This window comes from Orcinus orca, chromosome 19 (assembly GCF_937001465.1).
Source record: "Orcinus orca chromosome 19, mOrcOrc1.1, whole genome shotgun sequence".
In the NCBI taxonomy this organism is placed as follows: domain Eukaryota; kingdom Metazoa; phylum Chordata; class Mammalia; order Artiodactyla; family Delphinidae; genus Orcinus; species Orcinus orca.
This window is the reverse complement of record NC_064577.1, coordinates 7,713,017-7,731,666: the sequence shown is the minus strand read 5'-3', so window position 1 is coordinate 7,731,666 and position 18,650 is coordinate 7,713,017. Positions and strand designations below refer to the sequence as shown.

General features: G+C 47.5%; 1 protein-coding gene across 1 annotated transcript in view; it reads left to right on the top strand.

Annotated features, from left to right (window-relative positions):
• Positions 1-18,650, top strand: part of PRPF8 (pre-mRNA processing factor 8) — a 36,695-nt gene continuing 18,045 nt past the window's right edge. Inside the window, exons 1-24 of the mRNA XM_004267063.3 lie at positions 1-138; positions 332-442; positions 951-1,119; positions 3,728-3,892; positions 3,979-4,197; positions 4,345-4,557; positions 5,062-5,187; positions 5,283-5,388; positions 6,356-6,546; positions 6,677-6,796; positions 6,883-7,072; positions 7,206-7,325; positions 7,436-7,570; positions 7,918-8,047; positions 8,425-8,621; positions 8,750-8,956; positions 9,085-9,248; positions 9,388-9,514; positions 9,632-9,824; positions 10,101-10,288; positions 10,437-10,675; positions 10,902-11,048; positions 11,232-11,442; positions 11,639-11,755. Of these exons, the coding sequence (XP_004267111.1) occupies positions 343-442; positions 951-1,119; positions 3,728-3,892; positions 3,979-4,197; positions 4,345-4,557; positions 5,062-5,187; positions 5,283-5,388; positions 6,356-6,546; positions 6,677-6,796; positions 6,883-7,072; positions 7,206-7,325; positions 7,436-7,570; positions 7,918-8,047; positions 8,425-8,621; positions 8,750-8,956; positions 9,085-9,248; positions 9,388-9,514; positions 9,632-9,824; positions 10,101-10,288; positions 10,437-10,675; positions 10,902-11,048; positions 11,232-11,442; positions 11,639-11,755 (3,774 nt within the window). The 5' untranslated portion in view covers positions 1-138; positions 332-342. The remainder of the gene's footprint in view (positions 139-331; positions 443-950; positions 1,120-3,727; positions 3,893-3,978; positions 4,198-4,344; positions 4,558-5,061; positions 5,188-5,282; positions 5,389-6,355; positions 6,547-6,676; positions 6,797-6,882; positions 7,073-7,205; positions 7,326-7,435; positions 7,571-7,917; positions 8,048-8,424; positions 8,622-8,749; positions 8,957-9,084; positions 9,249-9,387; positions 9,515-9,631; positions 9,825-10,100; positions 10,289-10,436; positions 10,676-10,901; positions 11,049-11,231; positions 11,443-11,638; positions 11,756-18,650) is intronic.

Here is an 18,650-nt window from a genome sequence, read left to right as displayed (position 1 = left end):
GTCTGAACACACCGGCGCCTATTGGGTCAACTGCTGAAACCGCGTTGCGCACTTCCTGGCTTTAGCAACGCGGAGGGGACGTCGGCTTGCCGCCATTGCCTTGCAGGGAAGCGGCTGTCTGTGTGAAGGGCTGTAGGGGTACGTGGCGGGCTTTAAGGGCCGGGCTGCGGGAGGCGCGATTGGGGTCGGGCTGAACGGCCGGAGGGATCGGGCCGGGCTGGACGCACTCTGAGCGAGGCGGGACTGCAGGCCGTGGGTTTCGACGTGTTCCTGCTGCCCCTCTTGCGGGCCCGGGCCCCGTCGTTAATTTTTTTCTTCCGCTGTTCCCCAGATTCTCCGGGTATGGCCGGAGTATTTCCTTACCGAGGGCCGGGTAACCCGGTGCCCGGCCCTCTAGCCCCGCTGCCAGACTACATGTCGGAGGAGAAGCTTCAGGAGAAAGGTGAAGAAAGCGTGCGGGAGCGGCGCCTGGGGGCGGGTGCGCGCGTGCGCGCAGCGGCTTTGGCCCCTTTCCCCGTTTTGGCAAGTGTCAAAACATTAGTGTTAGTGCAATTATTGGCCCCCATTTGTTTTTTACATCTAATCAAGTCTCTAAACCCATCTACTTAAAAAAAGTAAAAGCGTCTATTATTTGCAGGCACTGATCCAGACAATGAGGATACAATAGCGATACAGACAAAACCCCTTCCCTTGCAGGGTTTAAGTTGCAATGAGGGAGATGGACAGTAAAAAAAAAAAAACTTTATGTTATGACAGAAATGGTAGGCAATGATAAATGTGATGAAGAAAAAAAAATAAAGCAGAGCGAGTAGACAAGAGAATTGTCAGGGAGTGCTTCTGCCCGGTGCCTGCCCTCTGTCATACATCCTGACAGGAGATTACCCTAGGGCAAGAGGCGGGGGTGGTTAGGGTAAGGGTGTGCCGTTCTTTAAACTGAGGTATCCTTGTAGCCCGAAAATGGCAGCAATTGCAGGCCAAGCGCTATGCGGAAAAGCGCAAGTTTGGATTTGTGGATGCTCAAAAGGAAGACATGCCTCCAGAACATGTCAGGAAGATCATTCGAGACCATGGAGACATGACCAACAGGAAGTTTCGCCATGACAAAAGGGTGTACTTGGGGTAAGGAACATGCTGGAAGTATTTCATTTGGGGTTTGGCGCCTTTCCCTTCTCCCTGTCTCTTACATTTCAGTCCTGGATAGCTGCTCTGTCATTTTGGGACTTTAATGTTCTGTGACAGCTCATCTGAGTGGTTATCAAAGAAGGGAGAAAATAACTGGAATTTCGTCATAATTTCCAGATCTTCCAGTTTTGCTTTTTTTTTTGGTAAATTAATCTTTATTGGAGTGTAGTTGATTTACAACGTTGTGTTAGTTCCTCCTGTACAGCAAAATGAATCAGTTATACATATATATATATATATATATATATATATATCTCCACTCATTTTTAGATTCTTTTCCCTGATAGGTCATTACAGAGTATTAAGTAGAGTTCCCTGTGCTGTATAGTAGGTTCTTTTTTTTTTTTTAATATTTTTTAATTTATTTTGGTTGCGCCAGATCTTAGTTGCGGCACGCGGGATCTTTAGTTGCAGCATGTGGACTTTTTCTTAGTTGCGGCATGCCTGTGGGATCTATTTCCCTGACCAGGGATCAAACCTGAGCCCCTGTGTTGGGAGCACGGTGTCTTACACACTGGACCAACAGGGGAGTCCCAACAGTAGGTTCTTATTAGTAATCTGTTTTATATATAGTAGTGTGTGTATGTCAATCCCAGTCTCCCAATTTATCCCTCCCCCACTTCCTCTTTGGTAAGCATAAGTTTGTTTTCTACATCTGTGACTCTGTTTCTGTTTTGTAAATAAGTTCATTTGTACCACTATTTTTTAAGATTCTACATATAAGCGATACCATATGATATTTGTCTGACTTACTTCACTCAGTATGACAATCTCTAAGTCCATCCATTTTGCTGCAAATGGCGTTATTTCATTCTTTTTGTGGCTGAGTAATATTCCATTGTAGAGATGTATCACATTTTCTTTATCCATTCATCTGCCGATGGACATTTAGGTTGTTTCCATGTCCTGGCTATTGTAAATAGTGCAACGGTGAGGATCAGGGTGCATGTATCTTTTCGAATTATGTTTTTCTCTGGATATACGCCCAGGAGTGGGATTGCTGGGTTATATGGTAGCTCTATTTTTAGTTTTTTAAGGAACCTCCATACTGTTTTCCATAGTGGCTGTACCAATTTACATTACCACCAACAGTGTAGGAGAGTTCTCAGTTGTGTTCTTTATTGCCCTGATTTTTTTTCCTGATCTGGGACTGGAGCTTTATTTTATTTTATTTTTTTATTTATTTATTTTTGGCTGTGTTGGGTCTTCGTTTCTGTGCGAGGGCTTTCTCTAGTTGTGGCAAGTGGGGGCCACTCTTCATCGCCGTGCGTGGGCCTCTCACTGTTGCGGCCTCTCTTGCTGCGGAGCACAGGCTCCAGACGCGCAGGCTCAGTAGTTGTGGCTCACGGGCCCAGTTGCTGCGCGGCATGTGGGATCTTCCCGGACCGGGGCTCGAACCTGTGTCCGCTGCATTGGCGGGCAGACTCTCAACCACTGCACCACCAGGGAAGCCCTGGAGCTTTTAATTTGTCCTGTTGATGCTTTGATAAGATGTCTCTATCTTTGAGTGGGTTAAAGCCCAGAGCAGGACACCTGTACATTCCTGTTTCCTGTAATTCCTAAGTGACCAGAATCTTCAGGTTCGGGGGTAGTTAACTCCTGAGGTCTTTGTACTCTTGTTTTTCTGTGTCCCCAAGGTGGATGAGTACAGCTACAAATACCTTAGCAGATCCCTTTTCTATTTTTACACAAAAATGTTAGCCACTTGGGCTTCCCTGGTGGCGCAGTGGTTAAGAATCCGCCTGCCAGTTCAGGGGACACAGGTTCGAGCCCTGGTCCGGGAAGATCCCACATGCCACAGGGCAGCTAAACCCGTGCACCACAACTACTGAGCCTGTGCTCTAGAGCCCGCGAGCCGCAACTGCTGAAGCCTGCGTGCCTAGAACCTGTGCTCTGCAACAAGAGAAGCCACCGCAATGAGAAGCCCGCGCACCTCAACAAAGAGTAGCCCCTGCTTGCTGCAACTAGAGAAAGCCCCCGCGCGGCAGTGAAGACCCATCACAGCCAAGAATAAAATAAATAAATAAATAAATTTATTTTTAAAAAAATGTTAGCCACTTAATGAACTGGTCTAAGACAGCTGGGGAAGTTTTATTTCAAAAATATTTTTGAGATCTGTGCTGTGTGCCAGGGATATAGCAGTGAACAGGAAGTAATGGTCTTTGCGGAGCTTATAGCCTAGTGACATAATAGACAATGGTTAAAGTAAAGTGTGGTAAATATTTTATTATTTTTTATGGAAAGCTATGGAGAGAATAGACTGTGAGGTAGCCTAAAAGCTGTCTGTTAAGGGAACAGCTGTTGATTTAGAGGGACTGACACCCAGTATTGTGGGACAGTGATGTTTAAGAAGCAAAGTGGCACAGCTGGAGGTGGGGAGGCAGAGTTCCTGGTCACGGAGGGCCTGTGTACTAACTTTGGGGGTTTGGACTGTAAGACCGGTTTTCTGTGGAATGTGATACTGTGCTACCTTGTGGCTTCTCTGCATGGTACAGGTAGCAGAACACCTTGTCACTTCGAATCCTCTGTCTTCCTGTTGTTGCAGTGCCCTAAAGTACATGCCCCATGCAGTCCTCAAACTCCTGGAGAACATGCCTATGCCTTGGGAGCAGATTCGGGATGTGCCTGTGCTGTACCACATCACTGGAGCCATTTCCTTTGTCAATGAGATACCCTGGGTTATTGAACCTGTCTACATCTCCCAGTGGGGGTGAGAAGGGCTGGAACATGGTGTGTGGTGGTGGTGGTTGTGGAGGCAGTGGGTATAAACCGTTATGTGACATTGTCGACTTCCAGGTCAATGTGGATTATGATGCGTCGAGAAAAAAGAGACAGGAGGCATTTCAAGAGGATGCGTTTCCCCCCTTTTGATGATGAGGAGCCGCCTTTGGACTATGCTGACAACATCCTAGATGTTGAACCACTGGAGGCAATTCAGCTAGAGCTGGACCCTGAGGAAGATGCCCCGGTGTTGGACTGGTTCTATGACCACCAGCCATTGAGGGACAGCCGGAAGTGAGTGATGGTTGGAGTTACCACTCCTGTGAGGGTTTTGGAACTCTGAGTATTTTGGAACTTCAGAAGGGGTCCTGGGAGAGCAGTGGGTAGTATGGCTTGGCTAGCTAGCATACCTACCTGACATGGGCCTCTTTTTTTCCCTAGGTATGTGAATGGTTCCACTTACCAGCGCTGGCAGTTCACACTGCCTATGATGTCCACTCTCTACCGCCTGGCCAATCAGCTCCTGACAGACTTGGTAGATGACAATTACTTCTATCTGTTTGATCTGAAGGCCTTTTTTACCTCCAAGGCACTCAATATGGCCATTCCTGGAGGCCCCAAATTTGAGCCTCTTGTCCGAGACATCAACCTACAGTAAGTTGGAGAGAGTAGAGATTTTAGGCACCTTGGGTTAAATAAAATCTAATCTTTTTTTTAAAAAAATTATTTATTCATTCATTCATTCATTCATTGGCTGCGTTGGGTCTTTGTTGCTGCACCAGGCTTTCTCTAGTTGAGATGAGCGGGGGCTACTTTTTGTTGCAGTGCCCAGGCTTCTCACTGCGGTGGCTTCTCTTGTTGCGGAGCACGGGCTCTAGGCTCACGGGCTTCAGTAGTTGCAGCCCGCAGGCTCAGTAGTTGTGGCTTGTGGGCTCTAGAGCACAGGCCCAGTCGTTGTGGCGCACGGGCTTAGTTGCTCCACGGCACGTGGGATTTTCCCGGACCAGGGCTCGAACCCGTGCCCCCTGCATTGGCAGGCGGATTCTTAACCACTGCAGCACCAGGGAAGCCCCATAAAATCTCATCTTGATCCTTGAGATCCAATTGTAGTTTCCAAACTGCCCAACTAGTCTGCTTATCTTTGACTTTGCACCCTAGGGATGAAGACTGGAATGAATTCAATGATATTAACAAGATCATTATCCGGCAGCCCATCCGCACTGAGTACAAGATTGCTTTTCCTTACTTGTACAACAACCTTCCACACCATGTCCACCTCACTTGGTGAGAGAGCTAGAACCCAGCTGGGGGAAAGGGGAGGTGGGCGTTTAGGTTGGGCCAGGGCAGGAGAACCTTGGCTGACTCTTCTTTCATTTTAGGTACCACACTCCTAATGTTGTGTTCATCAAAACTGAGGATCCTGATTTGCCAGCTTTCTACTTTGATCCTTTGATCAACCCAATTTCCCATAGGCACTCTGTCAAGGTGAGAGGAAGGGACGTTTGAGATCAGCTCTTCAAGAGAGACTTCCTGTCCGGGCAGAAGCGTTACTAGATAAAAATTCAGCTAGAGGGAGACGTGTTTTCCATCCTTAAGTGTTCCCCTCTAGCTGTAAGCTAACGTGAGAGTTTGGCACTTGGCTCAGACCAAGTTATTGGTATAATCTTGTTTCTATGATTATCCATTTGGGTTTTATCATTTCTCCTCTGGGACTCTGTGTGGTCTTATTCTGGTCTGTTTCCAATGTGTTCTTTTTTTTTTTTTTTTTTAATCCTTTATTGAGCTGTAATTCACTACCACACAATTCACCTGTTTAAAGTGGATAATTCGGTGGTTTTTCGTTTATTCACAGACTTGTGCAACCATCACCACGGTTAATTTTAGAACATTTTCATTGCCTCAGAGAGAAACCCTGCACCCATTAGTAGTCACTCTATTTCCCTTGAATCTTCCTTGCCTAGGTAACTGCTAATCTGCTTTTTGTCACTGTAGATTTGCCTGTTTTGGACACTTCATATAAATGGAATCATACAGTATGTGGTCTTTTGTGGCTGGGTCTTAACACTTAGCATAATGTCTTTGATGTTGATCCACGTTCCATTATGTTCTTAACATGAACAGATCTCCTTCCCCAAGCCCAGTTTTTGGAGCTTGGACAGAAGGTGATTGCAGTGTTCACCTCTTCCTGGTAATGGGGGGTCCCCTAGGAGACCTTCTGTTGGTGAGCCAGTTGGGATGTGAGGAGTGCTGCTTGCTTTCCTGGTTGGCTCTGCCTTGTTCTCTGCTCCCTTGGCCCCCTTTGCCCTGGCCCTTCAGGGATTCTCTTGTCAGGCAGCTCAGTTTCCATGGCAGATGTAGCCACTGTACTTGGCCCCAGAGAGTTTCCCTCTGATCCCAAGTGTCTGCCCAGATCAGCGGGAGCTAAATAAACCCTCGGGGGTTCTTCTTTCAGAGTCAGGAACCATTGCCAGATGACGACGAGGAGTTTGAGCTTCCAGAGTTTGTGGAGCCCTTCTTGAAAGACACACCCCTCTATACAGACAATACAGCCAATGGCATTGCCCTGCTTTGGGCCCCACGGCCCTTCAACCTACGCTCTGGTCGCACCCGCCGGGCCCTAGACATTCCCCTTGTCAAGAACTGGTAAGGCTTCTACCTGGGGGGGTAGTAGTGGATGTACAGGAGGAAAGACTCCAGCTGGGTGGGCGTACATCCTTTAGCAGAGCGGCTGGAAGGAGAGATGGGCCAGGCTCTGGTGGGCTTGTTTTTTCAGGTATCGGGAGCATTGTCCTGCTGGGCAGCCTGTGAAAGTGAGGGTCTCCTACCAGAAGCTGCTTAAGTACTATGTGCTGAATGCCCTGAAGCACCGGCCCCCTAAAGCGCAAAAGAAGAGGTGAGGTGCCCTAGGGCCCCTGCTCAGACTTTTTCCATTCCAGAGATGATCAGGAGTCTAGCTCTCACTCCTTATTCCCACCCCAGGTATCTGTTCCGTTCCTTCAAAGCCACCAAATTCTTTCAGTCTACAAAGCTGGACTGGGTGGAGGTGGGGCTACAGGTTTGCCGCCAGGGCTACAACATGCTCAACCTTCTCATTCACCGTAAAAATCTCAACTATCTGCACCTGGACTACAACTTCAACCTCAAGCCTGTCAAGACGCTCACCACCAAGGTACCTGCGTTGGACCTTAGGGGTCTCCTGGGCTGAGGGATAGACTGGGTTTGCTCTGGCCTCTAAGGAGGGCATACATCCAGTCCAGACTATTGCTGACAAATGTTGTTTCTGTCCTTGGCCTCTTTTCCAGGAACGAAAGAAATCTCGTTTTGGGAATGCTTTCCATCTGTGTCGAGAGGTTCTGCGTTTAACTAAGCTGGTGGTGGACAGTCATGTGCAGTATCGGTTGGGCAATGTGGATGCCTTCCAGGTGAGGCTAGGAATGCCCAGTCCTGGCTTCAGGTGGGGAAGCTGGGTGAAGCCTGGGCTGATCGTGGATCTGGCCCTAGCTTAAAGCCTGATGGGGCAATTGTGTTGCAGCTGGCAGATGGGTTGCAGTATATCTTTGCCCACGTGGGGCAGCTGACGGGCATGTACCGGTACAAATATAAGCTGATGCGGCAGATTCGCATGTGCAAGGACCTGAAGCATCTCATCTATTACCGCTTCAACACGGTAGGACCCTGCCCTCGGATATTCATGTTCTCAGATCCATCTTAATTTTTACATCGAGTCAGGACTCTTTCCAGGCACCTGTTTGGAGAGAGGCTCTGAGTGTTTCATTACTGCCCTCATCTTGTGAATCTCAACACTTCCCCTCAAAGCCCACTTTTGGGTCTAAATAGAGAATCTCAGTGACTGGTTTCTTCATTTACTCCATTTTAGATATGGAGGTCTCAGAGTTTTCCCATTTTTTCCCTTAACTGCCATACGTGTGCTCTTTGCCTCACCTCTGCCCAATTTTCTGTTGTTGTCTGAATGCATTGTTAACTTGTATTCTTGATTTCTGTTTGGAATCCTAGGGCCCTGTAGGGAAGGGCCCTGGCTGTGGTTTCTGGGCTGCTGGCTGGCGAGTCTGGCTGTTCTTCATGCGTGGCATCACCCCTTTGCTGGAGCGATGGCTGGGTAACCTCCTGGCCCGGCAGTTTGAAGGTAAGTGGTTTTCTCCGTGTCCAGCTTCTCCCATTATCACTTCAAGGGTAGATCACGTGTGTTCCTGTACTGTCTCTTGTCCTTGTTTGAGACTGAGAATCCCTTCCTGTTGGATTGCCTCTAAGACCCAGTCTCCAATGAGTCTGACCTCGTATTCTGGGTCTTGGGCTTCGCTTTGGGGCCTTGAGGCTATCGAGCATTTACAGGATGGAAATTCCTCAGAAGCGTAGTTCTGAATATCTGACGTATCTTGTCTTGCATGTGCTGGGCTTTGTTTATACTTACTGATTTCATTATAACCGTGGTAAGCAACGGCATGCAGGTAGAGACGCTTATTAGGAGCAACAAATCTTGCTTTTACTCACTTTCACTTCTAGGCCGACACTCAAAGGGGGTGGCAAAGACCGTAACAAAGCAGCGAGTGGAGTCACATTTTGACCTTGAGCTTCGGGCAGCTGTGATGCATGACATTCTGGACATGATGCCTGAGGGGATCAAACAGAACAAGGCCCGGACAATCCTGCAACACCTCAGTGAAGCCTGGCGCTGCTGGAAGGCCAATATTCCCTGGAAGGTGGGCATCTCCCCAACTCCGAGGAGGCATAGACATCATCTTCCTGTGCTCAGGATTACCACTTCTGGAATGTCTTAGGGGGGCATGTGGCTCGCATCACTTTCTCATTGTGCCTTTTGCACTTTTAGGTCCCTGGTTTGCCAACACCTATAGAGAATATGATCCTTCGATACGTGAAGGCCAAGGCTGACTGGTGGACCAACACTGCACACTACAACCGAGAACGGATCCGCCGTGGGGCCACTGTAGACAAGACTGTTTGCAAAAAGAACCTGGGACGCCTCACTCGGCTCTACCTGAAGGCAGAACAAGAGCGGCAGCACAACTACCTAAAGGTTGGGCAGAGTAGGCTGGGCTTGGTGTGTGGGGGTAGGCAGGAGGGTGGACTGTGAAGTTGGGACCATACCTTGCCCTGGTGGGATTGGGCTATGGTGGGAAGCTAATTCTCATGTCCACTTTGCAGGACGGGCCTTACATCACAGCAGAAGAAGCGGTGGCAGTGTATACCACCACTGTGCATTGGCTGGAAAGCCGTAGGTTCTCACCCATCCCATTCCCGCCACTCTCCTACAAGCACGACACCAAGTTGCTCATCTTGGCCTTGGAGCGGCTCAAGGAAGCTTACAGGTGAGGAGTAGAGTAGACAGGCTCCTGTGGGGAGGTCATGGGGGAAGAATGGCATCATCGTCAGAGTCCAAAGAAAGAAGGCCTTCTGGGGATGGCTTCCTCTTGGTTTTCCCGTTCACCTTTACTCGTGTCTTGTTAGTGTGAAGTCTCGGTTAAACCAGTCGCAGAGGGAGGAGCTAGGTCTGATCGAGCAAGCCTATGACAACCCCCACGAGGCATTGTCCCGCATCAAGCGTCACCTCCTCACACAGAGAGCCTTTAAAGAAGTGAGTCCGATACCCTCCACATTTTCCTTTGGCTTTGTGGTTCATTCACGGCACCCGGGCGGCAGGTTGCCTCAGGTGATTGGTGGGTTGGTGTGAGCCAGCTTCCTTGTCCCACAGGTGGGCATTGAGTTCATGGATCTCTATAGCCACCTGGTGCCAGTGTATGATGTGGAGCCACTGGAGAAGATAACTGATGCCTACCTGGACCAGTACCTGTGGTATGAAGCTGACAAGCGCCGCCTGTTCCCACCCTGGATCAAGCCTGCTGACACAGAACCACCTCCTCTGCTTGTTTACAAGTGGTGCCAAGGTAAAACTTTTCTGGGCTTGCCCTCGAGGAAGGGAGATGAATTAAGTTCTGTGTGAAATTTCTCATCCAGTCAGCATAATTAGTTTACTGTCTTGGTGCATGGTACCCAGGAAACGGTGTTGAGGTTATGTTGAGCACAGCTGACTCTCCTAGCAATACAGATGAATGAATAGAGTGGTTGTGTGATTGGGTTATGAATGGGATATAGCTCCTGTAGGCACTAGTTCTGAAACGGAATTTCTAACCTGCTGGAGACCTGTGTTTCCTACTCCTCAGGCATCAATAACCTGCAGGACGTGTGGGAGACAAGTGAGGGCGAGTGCAACGTCATGCTGGAGTCCCGATTTGAGAAGATGTATGAGAAGATAGATTTGACCCTGCTTAATCGGCTGCTGCGCCTCATCGTGGACCACAACATAGCCGACTACATGACAGCCAAGAACAATGTCGTCATCAACTACAAGGTGTGTCTTGGGGGCAGGGTGGCAAGGAATTGGGGGAGGGGTGGTCGTCTGGCCCACTGAGTTGGGATTTGCTGTGGGGAGGGCAAAAGAGGATGGGCCCCGAGAAGCCTGGGACTTGGCCGTGGTCAAGAGTTGTCTTTCTTTCTAGGACATGAACCATACGAATTCATATGGGATCATCAGAGGCCTGCAGTTTGCCTCATTCATCGTACAGTACTATGGCTTGGTTATGGATTTGCTTGTGTTGGGATTGCACCGGGCCAGTGAGATGGCTGGTCCCCCTCAGATGCCAAACGATTTTCTCAGTTTCCAAGACATAGCCACTGAGGCTGCCCACCCCATCCGTCTTTTCTGCAGATACATCGATCGCATCCATATTTTTTTCAGGTGAGGGCTTGCCTGGATTGTTATCCTTGCAGGGTGTTGAGGTACATGCCCAGCTTCTGGAAGCAGCTCTTGTACCTTAGTTGACTTGCTGCTGGGTTGGGGCTCTAAAATGGGATGAAGTCCTGTGAGTAGGGTGCAGGTTGGGGGTGGCCCCCGTCTGTGGAGCTGTAGGCCTCATGAGGTCGCAGTGTGCTTGGCCCTCAGCGTCGCACCTTGTCTGGTGTAGGTTCACAGCAGATGAGGCTCGGGACCTGATCCAGCGTTACCTGACAGAGCACCCTGACCCCAACAATGAAAACATCGTTGGCTATAATAACAAGAAATGCTGGCCCCGAGACGCCCGCATGCGCCTCATGAAGCATGATGTCAACTTGTGAGTCTAAGTTGGGGCCGTGGGAGCTGGAATCAACCTGAGGGACCCAGAGGACAATTAGAGGGAATTTATAAGGTGGTGTCCTGGGTGGGAGGGTGTACTCTGTTGGGATATCATCAGTCTGGCCTTTGAAGGGAAGTTCCTTCTAGGAGACTGATGTGACCCTATGTTCTCTGTGGGCAGGGGTCGGGCAGTATTCTGGGACATCAAGAACCGTCTGCCACGCTCAGTGACTACAGTTCAGTGGGAGAACAGCTTCGTGTCCGTGTACAGTAAGGACAACCCCAACCTGCTGTTCAACATGTGTGGTTTTGAGTGCCGCATCCTGCCTAAATGCCGCACCAGCTATGAGGAGTTCACCCACAAGGATGGGGTCTGGAACCTACAGAATGAGGTACAGCCTGGAGCGGGACCAGGGGGTAGTAGGAGTAGCATTACCATGCCTGTACATCCTGCGCAGGTGGGGGTGAGGTATACTGCTCACCTTTCCATTGTCAGTCAGTTGAGCTCTGTTGGGAGGGTAGGGCTCAGTGGTGGTTCTTGTTCCTGTGGCAGTTCCAGAGATAGTTAACCTTGACCTTATGGTTTAGGTTACTAAGGAGCGAACAGCTCAGTGTTTCCTGCGTGTGGATGATGAGTCAATGCAGCGCTTCCACAACCGTGTGCGTCAAATTCTGATGGCCTCTGGCTCCACCACCTTCACCAAGGTACGTACAGCAGTAGTGTCTTTTGTCTGTCTCACATCCCTTTCAGCTCTTCCCTCCTTTGCTCTCCTTTTTTCCCAACTGTGTCCAGTGTACTAGTCTCCATGCTTTATGGTACAGCAGCTTAGAGTGTCAAATCATCCCACAGTTGTTTCCTGAGAATTCCCTGTAGGAAATCTATAGCCTACTTCTGTGTAGTTGTGATGATTCTAAGTTAAGGTCAGGGTAGAAATTGGATTTTTAAATTTGAACAAAAATCACCATTTTTGCATTGTCCCCAGGCTTGTTATCCAGGTCATACAGTTCATCTTTTGACCCGTAACATAATGTGCATGTTAAAAAGCAAGTATAATGAGCTATATCTCAGTGTTTATTTCCCCTTCAGTTGTTTCCAAAGGCCCAGCCGAAGGCAGCTGGAATTGAAAAAGAGTAATCTGAGGATTTGTTAACTGTGTGTGCTTAAGTTTCTGCAAGGTTTAAAAAGTCGCCTTGCTCTTTTCTGCTGCCTTCCCGTTCCACTAATGGTGCACATGAATGTCCTAGCTGATACTCTCAAGGGCATCAGTAATGCCAAAAAGAGAGGGAAGTGCTAGGTTGTTATTAGGTTGTGTTCCAAAGTCACTGTCCAGTTTCTAACTGTAATAATGAGGCAGGGTTACACTGGTGAATTTGAAATCATTGATCACAGAGCGGGCAAAACTGTGAATTTCACAGGCAAGTTAAACAAGTGATGTGATCAGCCCCAGATTTGCTGTGCAACTCAAAGATCTAGAAAAATAGCAGAATATTCTGCTCTTGCCCTATCAGTTTGGTTTCATGTACTGACAACTCAGCTGGCATTGTGGACCACAAAGAAGCAAGACATAAAAACACACAGGGAGTATTCTTTTTCTAGGAACGTTATATATACATAGAAATAAAATGCCTCAGTGGATTAAAAAAAAATCGCGTCATCCTGGTTTCTCTTAGAATAACTCTTAGTTGTAACATTTTCTCTCCTTCTGGCCTTCATATCCCTTTAAATATGCAGCATATAAAGAAGGTTTCCAATTTTTTAGTAATAGTTCTGTTAAGGATACTATATTTTGCGGTACACGGGCCTCTCACTATTGTGGCCTCTCCCGTTGCAGAGCACAGGCTCTGGACGCGCAGGCTCAGCGGCCATGGCTCACGGGCCCAGCCAGTCCGCGGCATGTGGAATATTCCTGGACCGGGGCACGAACCCGTGTCCCCTGCATCGGCAGGCGGACTCTCAACCACTGCGCCACCAGGGAAGCCCAAGGACACATTTTTTTTATCTTAATATTCCTTACCTCAAGTCCCTCATGATACTTTTTTTTTTTTTTTTTTGAGTATAGTGCAGGGAAAAAGTGTTTTGTCTTTTTAGGTTGGTTTATATTGTCCAAGAGTCAGATAACAGGAATTGTGTAACTCATTCATTGCATTTGTGTTTGTTGATAGCCACTGTGTTCAAGGCGTTACACACACACTACATGTGACATACAGTCTCTGCCTTCCAAGAGCTCACTACCTAGTTGGAGAGACAATGCATAGTCAAGAGAACTACAGTACAATGTGTTTATAGCTCTTGTGTTACTTGGGAATCTGTGAGAATCCTCAGGTTCATGACTGTAGCCCAGTCTGGGAGAGGAAGAGAGAAAGACTTCCTGAAAGAAATAACATGTGAGAGGCAGGTGAGGGAGAGCATTATTTCAGCCAGAGGTATGAAGAGGTAGCCAGCGTGGTACATGTGAGGCCATAAAAAGTTTGGGTTTACAGCAATAAAACTGTGGAGGAGATGGAGGCTGGGTAGGTAAGCAGAGCTAGATCATGGAGGGCATCGCCTGCCTTGTTAAGAATCCCATAAGAGTCCCAGGGGACTTCCCTGGCAGTCCAGTGGTTAAGACTCTGGGCTCCCAATTCAGGGGACACAGGTTCGATCCCTGGTTGGGGAACTAAGATCCCACGTGCCGCATGGCGTGGCCAAAAATAAAATTCCATAAGGGTCTTGAGCATGGGAGTGACTTTTTCAGATTTCCGTTCCGTGTTAGGTGGTTCACTCGTGCAGCTGTGGGGAAGATGGATTCAGAAGAGGAGGAGGAAAGATGAGGTTTGGGGACTACTGCTGAAGTCCAGATAGAGATGATGAGAACCGTGAACGTACGCAGAGGGGAACAGATTGGATAAATAGTAGATACAGTCAGCAGAGCTTCATTTTGGTGAATGCCAGAGGGAAAGGAAGTCAAAATAACATTCAGTTTGTGGCATGGGTGGCTAGGTGAATGTTGGTGCCATCAGCTGGAAGACTGCAGAAAGAAGAGCAGGTTTAGGAGAGAAGATAAATGAACTCAGTTTAGGATATGAAAAGTTTGACATTCCTGAGAACATCCAGATAGAGGTTCCAGCGGGCACTTACTTGTATCGTATTTCTTCAGTTCCAAAATACATATATGGGTGTGTGTATTTAGTGGTACCTCTTAGATTTGATGAAAAGCATTATGAGTTTGAAGCTCCAGGGAGAGAAATGAGATGAGAAAGTAAGAGCGACTAGGGGCAACTTAGAGGTTCCTATAGGATGTCCAAGTGGAGATAACTTTGGAATCTGAAGCTTAGGGAAGATGTCTGGGTTGCAAATATAGATTTAGGGGTCAATATGAAGGAGATGGTTGAAAACTCAAGAGTGAGCAAGATTATCTGGGGAAATTGTAAGGAGCGAGAAGAGCAGAGGGGTGAGTTTGGAACCGTAGGGAACACTGAGCAGCATGGCCAGACTGGGAGAGCGCCAGGCCATGGATGCCAAGCCTGTCAGGAATTGGGATGGGCACTTAACAGTGTCAGTTGCCTAAGTGTGTTTCAGTCAGATAAGGCCCGAAGTATCCATTGGATTTGGCAGTCAGGATGTCATGGATGACCTTAGCAAGAGCTGTTTCAGGAATATGGGGATAAATGCCAGATTGCAGTGGGTGAGGCTTTATGGGAAGTGAGGGAGTGGAGACTGCAAGGACTGTCAGTTTGCCAGAGCAGGAGGAGGAGGAGGAGGGACATTAGACGCCACCTAGAGGGAGATAGAGGTCAAGGCAGGTATTTTAAAATGGGAGTGATGGGAGTATGTGTACAGTAAGGAGCCAGTAGCGGTTCAGAGTGCAGCAGAGAATCCTGGTAGGTGATGGAACGGTGTCTGCTCCGCAGGGATAGAGTAAAGGGAAAACAGAGGGAAGCATCCTCTGAACCTAGTAGAAAGAGGTCTGCATAGTTGTGAATATAGATAAGTTTAGTGGGAAGTTATAACAAACCTTGCATTTTTCAGCTTCACCTGGGCTGGAGTGAGGGGCAGGGGGTGCTGGACTTGAGCACAGTGGTGAGGGTGGGATTCGATTGTTGAAGAAACTGCACTGAGGGTTTTAAGAGAGTGAAGACAACTGAGAGTGAGTGTGGGCTCTTCCCAGAACTTCTCAGCTTCTCAAGCTCTCAGCAACGGGCTGGAGAAGGTGGATAGATTGTAGTGCTGATTTAGGACTAGGGTTTTGCCAGAGGGCTGTTGTGGAGTGGTAAGGGGCTGGATGCAGGGGAATCAAGGGTGCTAGCCCCTATTGGAATCCTGGATATTGGGAGGGAGAGAAGGAAGAGACCAGAAGAGGCCAGTGGCCTTGGGAAAAAATACAGGGATCAAAGGAATATATGTGTGAGAGGTAAGAGCCTGAGTAAAGGAGGACTGTCAGAGGTCAGGTAGGCAGTTTAATATAGTCCTTAGAATAATGGGTTCTGGAGTCAGACTAGGTTTAGTCATAGCTCTACCACATTACTCTTGGGATCTGGGTTAAGTCACCCACCCACTCTGGGCCTTAGTTCCCTCATCCATAAAATGGGGGTACTGATATGCTAGCTAGCTCAGAGAGCTTTTGCGAGAAATGATGCTTATAATAAGCTATATTACTCAACAGATTTTGTAATAAATGTTGTCGTTGATTAGAGGCATCTCAGAGATTATGATCAGATAGTACAGTATTGGAATTTGTTTCCTGAGGTGTGTTAAGGTAAAGCAGTTCTTGTAATAAAATTTCTTGGTCCTCCAAGGTTGATAATAGAAGGGAAATCTCCAGTAGGGCTAGAGGTGGCTGGACCTTATGGCGCTATTCTTGTCCTTCCCCCCAGACTCACTTGTAGTTATTACTGATGGGGGCACTTTAGGTGCTACCCCCATTCTTGCTTTATGTACATGCAGTGCAGTAGCCCAGGCTTCGAGCCAGGACTCCTTCAGTCCTAGTAGTAGCTATGAAATAAGACTGGAACATTTAAACAAGACTTTGATATGGGCCAGGAATAACAGAAGGAAAATAGAAATGCACCACATTAGATCATATGACTTACAAGGTGCAGCCTACTTAGCTTTAGCTTATGAAGGACCGTAAGGCCACCTTCCTGCTGAGTTCCCTGTCTTCCCACAAACAGCATTCTCTCTGTCCTTCACCAGGGAATCCCTTTAAGCATGTGTAGATGACTTAAAGTCTAAAGCCAAGAGGAAAAGAACATCTTTGCCTGGCAGTAGATGTATTTCTCTGTTCTTGTTTTGTTTTGACTTTCATTTTACATTATTTATTTTTTGAAAACTTTGATTTTTTAGAGCACTTTTAGATTTATAATAAAATTGAGAGGAAGGCACAGAGATTTCCCATTAACCCCTGCCCCCACATGTGCAGAGCCTCCTCCATTATCAACATTACTCACCAGAGTGGTACATTTTTTTTTACCAAGGATGAGCCTACATCGACACATCATAACCACCCAAAGTCCTTAGTTTACCTTAGGGTTCACTCTTGGTGGTATATATTCTGTGGGTTTGGGCAAATGTATAAGAACACATATCCATCATTAAAATATCATAGAGAGTATTTTTGCTGCCCTAAAAGTCCTCTGTTCTCTGCCTGTTCATCTCCCCTGCCCCAGCTATGTGTTTAGTTTTAGATGGAAAAAATTTGTTGTCTAATGTACCATGGTTCAAAAGGACACAGTAAAAGTTCCCATTAATTTTTTACCAGTTACGTTTTCACTTACAGTAAAAAGAAATTAAATACTAACAGAACCCAGAAAACACCCAGAATCCCATCATCCTAACATCAGTTTTATTTTCCACATTCCCATCCAAGTTGGTCATGTGCCATGATGGGCAGGTTATGTGAATTGAATTTGTTTTTTTTATGAAGACTTAATCTGTGTGAAGTTCTTACCATGGTACCTAGTACATGGAATCACTCAGTGTTATTCTCTTTCTTGCCTCCCCTCATCCCCAGGAACTTCTGCTATTCTTAAAGGAATGTGATAACTCCTTGGGAATTCATACTTACTCCCTAATGGGAATAAAGCACCGGTAACTGCAGCAGAACTGGAGTGTTCTGTGATACAAACCATGCAGCTTGTGATTCAAAGGACCAAATACAGTCAGAGAACTTACTAAGACTCGGAGTTGTCTTACTGAAGTCTATTTGCTTTATTCCCAGATCTAGCCCATTCTGGTCCCCAGCTCTCCGCTCTCGTTGCTATAGGTCTGTTGCCTTGGTTGTCTCATCCTGAGCACAAGCTAGATGCTCAGTTTTGCTTTTGTGATTTGATTCAGGCTGTTACCTCATCCAGGAGTCACTTCATCCTGCCTGTCTGAATACTATTTGCTCAAGGCTAATTCCTGTGATAACTCCAGCCAATGTGATCTTTCACTTCAAGAATTGCCTAGCAAACGTATTCCTTACCTTAAAGTGTTGATTATATCGTTTGGTATTTTGTGGTTGCTCTCTTTTTCAAAGATTGATCTTTTGGTTTCACTGACTTTTTTTTTAATTTAATTAATTTATTTTTGGCTGTGTTGGGTCTTTGTTGCTACGCGTGGGCTTTCTCTAGTTGCAGTGAGCGGGGGCTACTCTTCATTGCGGTGTGCGGGCTTCTCATTGCAGTGGCTTCTCTTGTTGCAGACCACGGGCTCTAGGTACGTGGGCCTCAGTAGTTGTGACGCATGGGCTTAGTTGCTCTGCGACATGTGGGATCTTCCCGGACCAGGGCTCGAACCCGTGTCCCCTGCATTGGCAGACGGATTCTCAACCGCCACCAGGGAAGCCCAGTTTCATTGATTTTTATTTTTCTCTTTTCTATTTCATTGAGTCTGCTCTTTTGCTTACTTTGGGTTTAATTTGCTGTTAGTTTTCTAGTTTGTTAAGGTAAAAGGTTAGATGATGACAATTTTGGACCTTTCATTTTTTTTTTTTTTTTTTTTTTTTGCGGTATGCGGGCCTCTCACTGTTGTGGCCTCTCCCGTTGCGGAGCACAGGCTCCGGACGCGCAGGCTCAGTGGCCATGGCTCACGGGCCCAGCCGCTCTGCGGCATGTGGGATCTTCCCAGACTGGGGCACGAACCCGTGTCGCCTGCATCAGCAGGCAGACTCTCAACCACTGCGCCACCAGGGAAGCCCTGGACCTTTCATTTTAATAGAAATATTCAGTGCTGAAAAATCTCCTTTTAATAAAAGCACTGCTTTAGCTGCATCCCTCAAGTTGTTTTTTTTTAATTAATTTATTTTTTATTTATTTATTTTTGCCTGTGTTGGGTCTTCGTTGCTGCGTGCCGGCTTTCTCTAGTTGCGGCGAGTGGGGGCTACTCTTCATTGAGGTGCCCAGGTTTCTCATTGCGGTGGCTTCTCTTGTTGCGGAGCACAGGATCTAGGCACGCGAGCTTCAGTAGTTGTGGTACGGGGGTTCAGTAGTTGTGGCTCATGGGTTCTGGAGCGCAGCCTCAGTAGTTGTGGCACAGGGGCTTAGTTGCTCTGTGGCATGTGGGATATTCCTGGACCAGGGCTCAAACCCATGTCCCCTGCATTGGCAGGTGGATTCTTAACCACTGTGCCACCAGGGAAGC